At 41.3% G+C, this 13,046-nt stretch overlaps 1 protein-coding gene across 2 annotated transcripts; it reads right to left on the bottom strand.

The window, feature by feature from the left end:
- Window positions 1-487: 487 nt before the first annotated feature.
- On the bottom strand, window positions 488-12,774 carry tsen2 (TSEN2 tRNA splicing endonuclease subunit). Of its 2 annotated transcripts, XR_006093980.1 has the most exons (13): window positions 12,344-12,774; window positions 10,329-10,395; window positions 10,203-10,242; window positions 9,343-9,612; window positions 8,037-8,142; window positions 5,576-5,659; window positions 4,919-4,969; window positions 4,662-4,806; window positions 4,349-4,385; window positions 3,157-3,268; window positions 2,997-3,086; window positions 1,503-1,684; window positions 488-790 (listed from the first exon to the last, which is right to left on the bottom strand). XR_006093980.1 is itself a non-coding variant. In XM_042403595.1 (12 exons), the coding sequence occupies exons 1-12, from the start codon at window positions 12,494-12,496 to the stop codon at window positions 1,625-1,627; spliced, it is 1,215 nt and encodes a 404-aa protein (XP_042259529.1). In that variant the 5' UTR covers window positions 12,497-12,774; the 3' UTR covers window positions 797-1,624. The 2 variants fall into 2 exon arrangements, 1 of the variants encoding a protein (XP_042259529.1); XM_042403595.1 differs by lacking the exon at window positions 488-790 and having other exon boundaries at window positions 797-1,684.
- Between the last annotated feature and the right edge of the window lie 272 nt (window positions 12,775-13,046).

The raw sequence follows: 13,046 nt of genomic DNA, 5'->3' as shown, positions 1-13,046 counted from the left end.
AAAGGAGGCAAGTATAACTACAACCGTTACTACGTCATCATGATTGTGAATTTCTAAAATCAAGCAGAAGTGTACATATGTAGAATAATAACGATGATGTGATTAAAAACCTCAACACGTAGAGAGAATAACATGAGAAAACTCACTTTTAAAACTCATCAATAAAAACATCATGTGATGCCATAAAAATGAGAACCAGATGATTTTTATTCTGCCTGAATGTGAGTCAACAGAGCAGAACGTCTCTGAACCTTCACCGAGTCCAGACTGAAGCAGCACTCAGAGGTCAAGTCTTTGTTTAGAAGTGTTTGTAGCAGTCGACTGTATGTGTCAATAAATGCAGAGAAGAAGAAGAAGAAGAAGAAAGAGAAGAAGAAGAAGAAGAAGAAGAAGAAGAAAGAGAAGAAAGAGAAGAAGAAGAAGAAGAAGAAGAAGACTGCTTGCTGGTGAACAAGAAGGAAACACACACTGAGTTTTGGTGACAAACTGAATGTAAAGACAAGTTTACTGACGGAGCTTTAATGAAACATTCAAAGTTAAAGTTCCTCACAAACATGTTTCTTCTTCTTCCTTCAGCTGGATGTTTGTTCTCTTCTGTGCAGTTTGGAAAGTTCCTCTGAGCTCACCTTAAATCTGAATTTAAGGGGCGGGTCTATGAGCAGCATTTATGACATCACAGCTGGTTCGGAGCCAATCGCGGTCCAGTATGTAACGTCCACCAGCGTGATGTGGAAACTTGAAGCCACCGATGCACAAACACTGAGGAGACATCTGGTGTCCAGCAGGAAAACTTCAGAATCAACAATATTTACAGTTTTAATGAAGGAGGAGGAGGGCGGGGCAATATGGACAAAATCAAATATCACAATCATTTTCACCAATACCTCCATATTGATATTGCATCAGTATTGTAGGGATGACTACTGGTGCTTTCACAAATGATATTGTGTGTGTGCAGTGTGGGCGCTTCCCTCTACCTGACTGCTATCAGGCTACTTATGTGAACTGTAACGGGTGTTTTTATCCTGGTTTGGCCCTTCCTGTTAGCTGCGTATACAGGGCCACCTGAGGGTTCCTTGTACCCGGATGCTGATCTGCTGTCTGACATGTTGCTGCTCACCTGTGGAGGTCGGGGTCCTTGTGTGTCCAGATAAACTGTAGAACTGATTTAACCCTTCTGGGATAAATACAGTCGTCTGAATCTGAATATTTACACAATGAGATTTTTGATAAATAATCATCAGTAATGTGGATATAATGACTATGTGGGTCGATGCAAATAACAGAACAGTCTGGTAAGTTCAGAAAATGACTTCACGTCACTGTAATGCAGCCTTTAAAACACGATATGAAGGTATCAAAATCTAAGATGATATCTGATATCACTATAATATCCATATATTGCCCAGCCCTACCAGGAGGAGGAAGCTTTATAATGAGGTAACTGTTGTTTTTAAGGACAAATACATTAGATACATATTATGATTTTTTATGTATCTTACAACATGTCCGGAGATCTTTAAACAGGCAGATTCAGTCTCCTTTCACCTCACTGCTGCAACTCTCATGTTATTAGTCTCTTTGTGACATCATCGCCTTCTGAAATCGGCCTCCTGTCAGCCAATCAGATGTCGTCTTGCTCCGCTCGTTCTCTGGAGGAAACCCACCTGCTGACTATCACCTCCTGTCCACAGAGAAAACATCATGTTCAGTGTTTTTCCAGAAAAAACTAAAAAAAAAAAACAATCACCGCTTTAGTTTAGAGCTGAAACAATCGATTAGTCGACCAACAAAATAAGGTATCTATAACTATAATCTATTAATCATTTACCAATGAAAACCTCCATCCAGTTCCTCCAAAGTCTCAGATTCTCAGTTTGTGTGTTTTCTGTCTTTGTAAACTGCAGAGTTTCAGACAGGTGGTCGGACACGTGAAGACATCACCTTTAAACTTATTAAATAAATCATATATTGATTAATTATAGTGGAAATCTGAGTTACAACCCAGATGAACTGAAATACTATTTTTCATGACTGTGACTCGAAGTTCAAGTTTGTTTTCTGAGAGATGAACCGTTTCATTAACACCTACAACACCACCTACACCTACAACAACACCTACACCTATAATAACACCTACACCACCTACAATACCTACAATAACACCTACAACACCACCTACACCTACAACAACACTTACAATAACACTAACACCTACAACACCACCTACACCAACACCTACAATACCTACAATAACACCTACAACACCACCTACATTAACACTAACACCTACACCTACAACACCTACACCTACAATACCTACAATAACACCTACACCAACACCTACAATACCTACAATAACACCTACAACACCACCTACATTAACACTAACACCTACACCTACAACACCTACACCTACAATACCTACAATAACACCTACACCAACACCTACAATACCTACAATAACACCTACAACACCACCTACATTAACACTAACACCTACACCTACAACACCTACACCTACAATACCTACAATAACACCTACACCAACACCTACACCTACACCTACAATACCTACAATAACACCTACACCTACACCTACAACACCACCTACAACACCTACACCAACACCTACAATACCTACAATAACACCTACACCAACACCTACAATAGCACCTACAACAACACTTTAAACAACACTAAAACCTACAACAACAACACCAGTGCTGGCACAGAAACAAGTGGATCCATCCCACTGTACTAAACCAAACAGCTCTAAATAAAGTCTTCTGGTAAAAACTAATTGTATTATCTTGATTATTAGTATTTTACATATGAATCATATCGATACATTGATAATGAGAATATCCATCATTCTTCTGACGAGGTGTCATCTAGTGAAGAATCCAGATTTCCCAGAAACAGCCGAGACATTTACAGGAAGTTGTAGAGACTGAAACCCAGCTGCTGTCTGCTGGTCCTACAGTATGTCTCACCTGAACCTTCAGTCTGCTCAGACACACAGGTGAGTCCAGCTCAGCTTCTGATAGGTCGGCTGGATAGATGATGTAACACAACATCAGCTCCTGTAAACACAAACACAGTAAATCTCCAGAATGAAAGAAACCAGAATGAAAGCTGACGAGTCGTCGGTACCTTGGAGACATTGGCCGTGATCCTGCTGAGAGCCGCAAGAGAACGCCACGAAAACGGACGCAACGCCGAGCCCCTAAATGCACCATCAACTCGCTCTACCACCACCGAATAACTACGGGAAGAGAGAGAGGACAATCCTGTGAGACTGAGGACACTGAAGGACAAGTGAGGACTGACTGCTCTGTGTGTGTGTGTGTAATAGTGTGTGTGTGTGTGTGCGTGTGTTAGTGTGTGTGTGTGTGTTAGTATGTGTGTGTGTGTGTGTGTGTGTGTTAGTGTGTGTGTGTGTGTTAGTGTGTGTGTGTGTGTTAGTGTGTGTGTGTGTGTGTGTGTAATAGTGTGTGTGTGTGTGCGTGTGTTAGTGTGTGTATGTGTGTTAGTGTGTGTGTGTTAGTGTGTGTGTGTGTTAGTGTGTGTGTGTGTGTTAGTATGTGTGTGTTTTAGTGTGTGTGTTAGTGTGTGTGTTAGTGTGTGTGTGTGTTAGTGTGTGTGTGTTAGTGTGTGTGTGTGTTAGTGTGTGTGTGTTAGTGTGTGTGTGTGTTAGTGTGTGTGTGTGTGTTAGTGTGTGTGTGTGTGTGTGTGTTAGTGTGTGTGTGTGTGTGTTAGTGTGTGTGTGTGTGTGTGTTAGTGTGTGTGTGTGTTAGTGTGTGTGTGTTAGTGTGTGTGTGTGTGTGTGTGTTAGTGTGTGTGTGTGTGTGTGTGTGTGTGTTAGTGTGTGTGTGTGTGTGTTAGTGTGTGTGTGTTAGTATGTGTGTGTTAGTGTGTGTGTGTGTGTGTTAGTGTGTGTGTGTGTTAGTATGTGTGTGTGTTAGTGTGTGTGTGTGTGTTAGTGTGTGTTAGTGTGTGTGTGTGTGTTAGTATGTGTGTGTGTTAGTGTGTGTGTGTGTGTTAGTGTGTGTGTGTGTGTTAGTGTGTGTTAGTGTGTGTGTGTGTTAGTATGTGTGTGTGTTAGTATGTGTGTGTGTTAGTGTGTGTGTGTGTGTTAGTGTGTGTTAGTGTGTGTGTGTGTGTGTGTGTGTGTGTGTGTTAGTATGTGTGTGTGTTAGTGTGTGTGTGTGTGTTAGTGTGTGTTAGTGTGTGTGTGTGTTAGTGTGTGTGTGTGTGTGTGTGTGTGTGTTAGTGTGTGTGTGTGTGTGTGTTAGTGTGTGTGTGTGTGTGTGTGTGTGTGTTAGTGTGTGTGTGTGTGTGTTACCTGGCGTGGTAGAAAGGTGGGCCTTTCCTGTATAACACTGAACACAGAAGAGGAAATTGAATCATTTAAACCTGATGATCAGCACAGCCTGAGTGTGTGTGTGTGTGTGTGTGTGTGTGGTCTGTCAAAGGCTACTTTTGGGGACAGATTTCAGACTTAGGACCAGTTAAATGGGGACAGCTTGTCCAACTGGGATGAAGCTGATTTTTGGGTCAGTGGTTAAGGTTACACTAAATCTCCAGGAAATGAATGTAAGTCTATGTAATGTCCCCAAAAGTGACCATGATCTGATGTGTGTGTGTGTGTGTCTTACTGAGGTCGACGCCGTACTTGGCCCCACCCCCTCCTTTAGGGATCCATCCCCTGCTGCGACAGTGGTGATAGGCTGCGTACAAGCTGACGAAGTCCGGCCGCAGAGACCGGAACCTCCTCCACAGCTGGATGACTGACAGGGGCTCCTGACCAATCACAGGACAGGACATGGATGACATCACTTAAAGAGATATGACACAACGATGAAAATAAGGACCATGGTGTCATGGATCCTCAGACAGATAGGCAGACAGTCACCTGGTGCAGGTAGACAGACAGGCAGCCCAGACTGTAGACCAGGAAGAAGGCCTGTAGGAGCAGACAGACAGGTACAGGTGTGATCTACAGGTGATACAGTTCACTTTCAGTAACCGTGGTGACAGATTTAAATGTTCTGATTCGTTGTGCCTCTGACTGGCTGCATCTCCATAGCAACAGCAGCTGATAATGGTGGTTTATGTAGTATTTAGTGTATTAGCAGGGAAGCTGCTGAGCATCATGGGTAATGTAGTATTTAGTGTGTTAGCAGGGAAGCTGCCGAGGATCATGGGTAATGTAGTATTTAGTGTATTAGCAGGGAGGCTGCTGAGGATCATGGGTAATGTAGTATTTAGTGTGTTAACAGGGAAGCTGCCGAGGATCATGGGTAATGTAGTATTTAGTGTGTTAGCAGGGAAGCTGCCGAGGATCATGGGTAATGTAGTATTTAGTGTGTTAACAGGGAAGCTGCCGAGGATCATGGGTAATGTAGTATTTAGTGTGTTAGCAGGGAAGCTGCCGAGGATCATGGGTAATGTAGTATTTAGTGTGTTAGCAGGGAAGCTGCCGAGGATCATGGGTAATGTAGTATTTAGTGTATTAGCAGGGAAGCTGCTGAGCATCATGGGTAATGCAGTATTTTGGTGTTGGTGTTACCTCCTCCAGGCTGAGCTGCAGGTACTCTGTGAGGGAGAACGGGGTCCGCCTCACCTGCCTCATCCCCCCGACCCCCCCTCCTGCCTGAAACAGAACAACACACTGAGTCAACATACACCTGCCTCACCCCCCCGACCCCCCACCATGTTACTCACATGAGTTTCACTTATTGATTGACTCGTGATTGAACAGAAACGCTTCCATCTTATTAAACGTATTGATCCACACTGACTCCGAGCGTCTCATGGAGACCTCCATGTCTTTCTGCGCTCTGATGTAAAGGACAGATGTGCGCTGGATTTATAACTCAAGACAAAACCAGAGCATCATCATTATTGCGAAATGGAACACGGCACAATAATCAATTTATCTCAATTATCTTGTTTTCATAATGGTTAGAAGCCCTACTGGATCATTTGTTTATTCGCTCCAAACAGCCAAAATGTAAACTGTACATTAGCTGTAAGCTAGTTAGCGACAGACACACTGACTGTGTCTGACAGTTAGAAATCACTCTGTTTACTACAGAATGCACCACATTTACCGAACACCATGATATCATATACCACTACTGTATAAATAAACCTACACCACCATATATACACACCACTGTATACTGTATATACACACTACTGTATACTGTATATATACACCACTGTATACTATATATATACACACCACTGTATACTGTATATATACACACCACTGTATACTATATATATACACACCACTGTATACTGTATATATACACACCACTGTATACTATATATATACACACCACTGTATACTATATATATACACACCACTGTATACTGTATATATACACCACTGTATACTATATATATACACACCACTGTATACTGTATATATACACCACTGTATACTATATATATACACACCACTGTATACTGTATATATACACACCACTGTATACTATATATATACACACCACTGTATACTATATATATACACACCACTGTATACTGTATATATACACCACTGTATACTATATATATACACACCACTGTATACTGTATATATACACACCACTGTATACTATATATATACACACCACTGTATACTATATATATACACACCACTGTATACTGTATATATACACCACTGTATACTATATATATACACACCACTGTATACTATATATATACACACCACTGTATACTGTATATACACACCACTGTATACTATATATATACACACCACTGTATACTATATATATACACACCACTGTATACTATATATATACACACCACTGTATACTGTATATATACACCACTGTATACTATATATATACACACCACTGTATACTATATATATACACACCACTGTATACTGTATATACACACCACTGTATACTATATATATACACACCACTGTATACTATATATATACACACCACTGTATACTGTATATATACACCACTGTATACTATATATATACACACCACTGTATACTATATATATACACACCACTGTATACTATATATATACACACCACTGTATACTGTATATATACACCACTGTATACTATATATATACACACCACTGTATACTATATATATACACACCACTGTATACTGTATATACACACCACTGTATACTGTATATATACACACCACTGTATACTGTATATACACACCACTGTATACTGTATATACACACCACTGTATACCATATATATATACACCACTGTATATATACCACTGTATATTATATATATATACACCACTGTATACTGTATATATACACACCACTGTATACTATATATACATATACCACTGTATATATGCAGTGGTGTGTATATATACAGTGGTGTATATATATAATATACAGTGGTATATATGCAGTGGTGTATATATATGGTATACAGTGGTGTGTATATACAGTATACAGTGGTGTATATATATAGTATACAGTGGTGTATATATACACCACTGTATACTATATATATACACACCACTGTATATATACCACTGTATACTGTATATATACACACCACTGCATATATACCACTGTATACTATATATATACACCACTGTATATATACACACCACTGTATATATACCACTGTATATATACCACTGTATACTGTATATATACACCGCTGTATATATACCACTGTATACTATATATATACACCACTGTATATATACAGTGGTATATATACAGTGGTGTGTATATATACACACCACTGTATATATACCACTGTATATATACCACTGTATACTGTATATATACACCGCTGTATATATACCACTGTATACTATATATATACACCACTGTATATATACACACCACTGTATACTGTATATATACACCAGACTCAGTGTAGGAAACGTCGGGGGTCAGTGTTGACTGATACATTTAATAAGATGGAAGCGTCTTCTAAAAGCACTTTCTGTGTGGATTGGCTGTCACAGTCTGAGTTTCAGAGGAAGACTTACCTCACTGTCAGAGACCACCAGGACAAAACCAGGACCTGGAACCAAACCATCAGGGTCAGAGCTGGGATCAAGGTCCTGGTCAGGGTTCAGGTCTTGTGGGTCCAACCTGAAAAATGAAAATAAACATCACAGTTGAGTTTTAATCTCTGAAATATTCCCAGATTATTATCACAAGTGCAGTGCCCGTTCATAACGTGCCTGCTCTGAACGAGACAATTTCTCAGTACCTAGAAAGAACAGTGCCTGTCCCCTAAACGCCTCAGTAGACACTATATTTACCCATGTTCCCTAAACACCTCATCAACAGAATATCTGGAGACTATAATTTTGAGTTGAGCTGAAGTTGATGGGATGAACTGTAGTGCCCGATCAAAACGTGCCTGAGACATCCTGCACCATGTCTTGAACGTACATACAGAGTTCCCTCGTGTGAGGAACAGGAATAGAGCTGAACTCTCTGGATCTTTTCAGAGATTCAGAGATTCAGAGACATACTTTTTGCCAGGTATGAAGCAGATCAGATGTTTATACTGTGAAGGTGTGGTGAGGCTCGCCTGGGTTTCAGCTCCATGGACAACAACTTCATGACCAGTATGTATTCTGGAGTGTGTATGTTATGTGTGTATATATTGTATGTTTCTGGTTTATTGATCAGATTATTGAGTGTGTTATTCTTTTAATGTTTTAAGGGGGAGTTGGAGCAGAGTGTCTGTAACCCGAGGACCTATGTCACTGTTCTCAGGAGTATATTGTGATATAAATAAACTGAAAATCAGTTCAGGGCTTTGTTGGTGCGACTAACCTGTGACATCATCACAGTTCCACTGACTGCTTCACTGTCTCTCTGTTGGAAGAATCGTGTGTACTGAGTCTTCATGTTTTGGTGAACTGAAGACAAACATGTATTCTGTTCTGTTCTGTTTGCCGTCCCTCCCAACCAACCGGGCTCGCAGATCATTCATACCTACCAGTACTGCACCAGTACTGCACCAGTACCGCACCAGTACCGCACCAGTACAACAGAATAACTGAACCTCTGTGTTTGTGAGGATGCTGAACCTTATAATATGTATGTCAGTGATTATGTTGTGGTGCTATGTTGTTGTTGTTGGTATTGTTGTTGTTGTTGTTGTTGTTGTTGGTATTGTGGGTGTCTGTTTGTTTGTCTGTATGACACATGATGAATTTCCGAGAGGATTAATAAATATTGATCTATTCTGTTGAATAAAATAAGAGTTGTCTCCAATAAACAAGGCAGAGTGTAAAACAGCAGATTCTTAAAGGGAGTCTGGTGAACAGAAACTACCTGCAGCTTCTCTCAGCCTCCGGCTCGACCTCTGACCCCGGCCGGAGCCTCTTAGCGTGGGGAGAGGCTCCACCCTCTGGACCTAGCTCCGCCCCCGCCGCCTGCCCCTCCCCCCTATGTCCGTTAACTGCCCCCCCTCCTCCCACCTCCCTCCTCACGGCCTCCATCTCCACTGGCTGAGACAGTCTGAGCAGGGTTTGATTGACAGCTTCTTCATCCAATCCTTGAGCGGCGAGGGCCGATGCCGCCCACCTGAGCAGCTCCTCATACCTGCAGGAACGAGAGGAGAACAGGTGTGTTTCCTCCCAGCGCAGGTAACTCACATCAGGCTTGGGAAGATGTCATATCATTGTAAAGGTAATCAAGGACTGTCTCATCATTTTAACGAGCAGAGATGTGTGAAGATGATCGTGTGTGCTTGTTCCTGAGAGAAGGACTGTGTTCTAGCAGACCCTCCTCTCCATCCTGGCTCAGGCCCTATAAGGTACCATTCAGGGTCTTGGAGTACACGGGACATGTTAAGGTGTTAAAGGTTCTTATCTAACATACATGTGCATGTAAATGTATCTCATGGCTGTTTGCCATTGGCTGTAATCCATAAGTTTGTATAATATGACTGATCGATGATCATTTCTTCGTCTCTGAAGATTATAAAAAGGTCAGTTTGGAGGAATGATTCGCTTTGTGTGAGTTCTGTCTCCTTACTGATCAATAATAATATTTTTTAATCTTCAACCCAGCAGTCTTTTGTTTATATTTCATATGTGTGTTAAGTGTTTTAAGACAATTTCCACGACATCATCGTTTCAACAGACGGGTGTGATGTCATCGTTTCAACAGACAGGTGTGATGTCACTGACCTGGACTGGGGGATGATGGGTAGAAACAAACCCTCATGTTCTGTAACACAAACAGAGATCAGCTGGCTGCAGAGAACACTGCTGATTGGACCAGACAGATGATGATGTCATTGGGTGTAAACTCACGCTCCCATTGGTCGGAGAGGCTGTGGTCCGGTCTGGCTCTGGAGAGGACCCCCTTACCGAAGAACCCCTGCAACACAACGTGATGTGTCAACTCAGACCTGGATCCTGTTTAACTCGGTATTTAATGTATGTTAATGTGTTATTATCTTATTTTCAATGTTTTTTTATTATTTTCAAGGTATATTAAGTATTTTAATGTTTTTCTTATTTTAAACCTGCAGTATTTCACACAATGCTGATGAAGCCCGTCACCACCAGGTCAATCTCTCTGTATTTCCAGTATACAGAGCTGACATTCCCACGCTGGCACACTGGTAGTGATGCGTTTTACGTCAGTCAGCGATGTGTCATCAAATCTGGTGTTATTTTTGACATTAAAAATTTTTTTTTGGCTGCCAGGCCACCGAGACCCCGACCAGGCCTGCACTATCCGTCGCAGGAAATAATGGATTAATCCTGGAAGGTTGTTGATGCACTTTTCCCCTTCTGAAATTAACACAGCGATTATTCAACCAATGAGAGCAAATCAACCAACTAATCGACCAGGAGACTACAGACCTGGTTTATACTGATGTGGATTAACTCAGACCTGGTTTATACTGATGTGGATTAATTCAGACCTGGTTTATACTGATGTGGATTAACTCAGACCTGGTTTATACTGATGTGGATTAATTCAGACCTGGTTTATACTGATGTGGATTAACTCAGACCTGGTTTATACTGATGTGGATTAATTCAGACCTGGTTTATACGGATGTGGATTAATTCAGACCTGGTTTATACTGATGTGGATTAAGTCAGACCTGGTTAATACTGATGTGGATTAACTCAGACCTGGTTTATACTGATGTGGATTAACTCAGACCTGGTTTATACTGATGTGGATTAAGTCAGACCTGGTTTATACGGATGTGGATTAATTCAGACCTGGTTTATACGGATGTGGATTAATTCAGACCTGGTTTATACTGATGTGGATTAAGTCAGACCTGGTTAATACTGATGTGGATTAACTCAGACCTGGTTTATACTGATGTGGATTAACTCAGACCTGGTTTATACTGATGTGGATTAAGTCAGACCTGGTTAATACTGATGTGGATTAACTCAGACCTGGTTTATACTGATGTGGATTAACTCAGACCTGGTTTATACTGATGTGGATTAACTCAGACCTGGTTTATACTGATGTGGATTAACTCAGACCTGGTTTATACTGATGTGGATTAACTCAGACCTGGTTTACAGTGATGTGGATTAACTCAGACCTGGTTTACATTGATGTGGATTAACTCAGACCTGGTTTATACTGATGTGGATTAACTCAGACCTGGTTTATACGGATGTGGATTAACTCAGACCTGGTTTATACTGATGTGGATTAACTCAGACCTGGTTTATACTGATGTGGATTAACTCAGACCTGGTTTATACTGATGTGGATTAAACCAGACCTGGTTTATATTGATGTGGATTAACTCAGACCTGGTTTACAGTGATGTGGATTAACTCAGACCTGGTTTACAGTGATGTGGATTAACTCAGACCTGGTTTATATTGATGTGGATTAACTCAGACCTGGTTTATACTGATGTGGATTAACTCAGACCTGGTTTATATTGATGTGGATTAACTTGGACCTGGTTTATACTGATGTGGATTAACTCAGACCTGGTTTATACTGATGTGGATTAACTCAGACCTGGTTTATATTGATGTGGATTAACTTGGACCTGGTTTATACTGATGTGGATTAACTCAGACCTGGTTTATACTGATGTGGATTAACTCAGACCTGGTTTACAGTGATGTGGATTAACTCAGATCTGGTTTACAGTGATGTGGATTAACTCAGACCTGGTTTATATTGATGTGGATTAACTCAGACCTGGTTTATACTGATATGGATTAAACCAGACCTGGTTAATACTGATGTGGATTAACTCAGACCTGGTTTACAGTGATGTGGATTAAACCAGACCTGATTTACAGTGATGTGGATTTACTCAGACCTGGTTGTGGATCTTCTGGATGTGGTCTGGATCACAGACCAGCACGTGTTGGTTGATGAGATCCGCCCGGAAGTGGCTGCTCACTGGCAGCGGAGCCTCGTATTGCTCGTATACCCGGGGCCGTCTACGGGGGGCCCGGAACTCCGCCTGCATGCTGCCGGACGGGATCAGACCGGGACCGTGTCAGACCGTGACCGGGTCAGACCGGGACCAGGTTGAAGCGGAGGCGGGTCGTGTTGATGTTACTGCAGCTAACTGCTAACTTGTTCGGATATTAGCCTGTTAGCCACTTAGCTTCTTATTTAATAAGTAATTCAGCCTGTTAGCTGTTAGCTGCTAATCTCTGGTTACCGCTCCGTTCGGTTTATTTTGCTGTCGGACTCCGCGGTGTCACCGAATCTGTGTCCGACTGGAACTGTCGGCCTCTTCTCTAGGTTCCGTCTTCTTCTGTTCCTGCAGTGTGGATCAGAGTGATCTGCCCCCTCAACAACAAAACAAGAACAAAACAAAAAGACAAACAGACCCCCCCAAAACAAAAGATAAATCTAGATTTCTGTTTTTTATTTACTTTTTTTAATTTTATTTTGCTTTTTGTTGGCAGTGACAGGATTTACAAAACACAATTGCAAAAAAAACTTTACTGTTTTGAATATTTATACAGTGGGGCCCAAAAGTCTGAGACCATTTTTGACATGGACCAAAC

The sequence above is a fragment of the Thunnus maccoyii genome, chromosome 3, assembly GCF_910596095.1.
Source record: "Thunnus maccoyii chromosome 3, fThuMac1.1, whole genome shotgun sequence".
NCBI classification, from domain to species: Eukaryota; Metazoa; Chordata; class Actinopteri; order Scombriformes; family Scombridae; genus Thunnus; species Thunnus maccoyii.
Note: the sequence above shows the minus strand (reverse complement) of the source record. Positions and strands in the feature narration are given on the sequence as shown.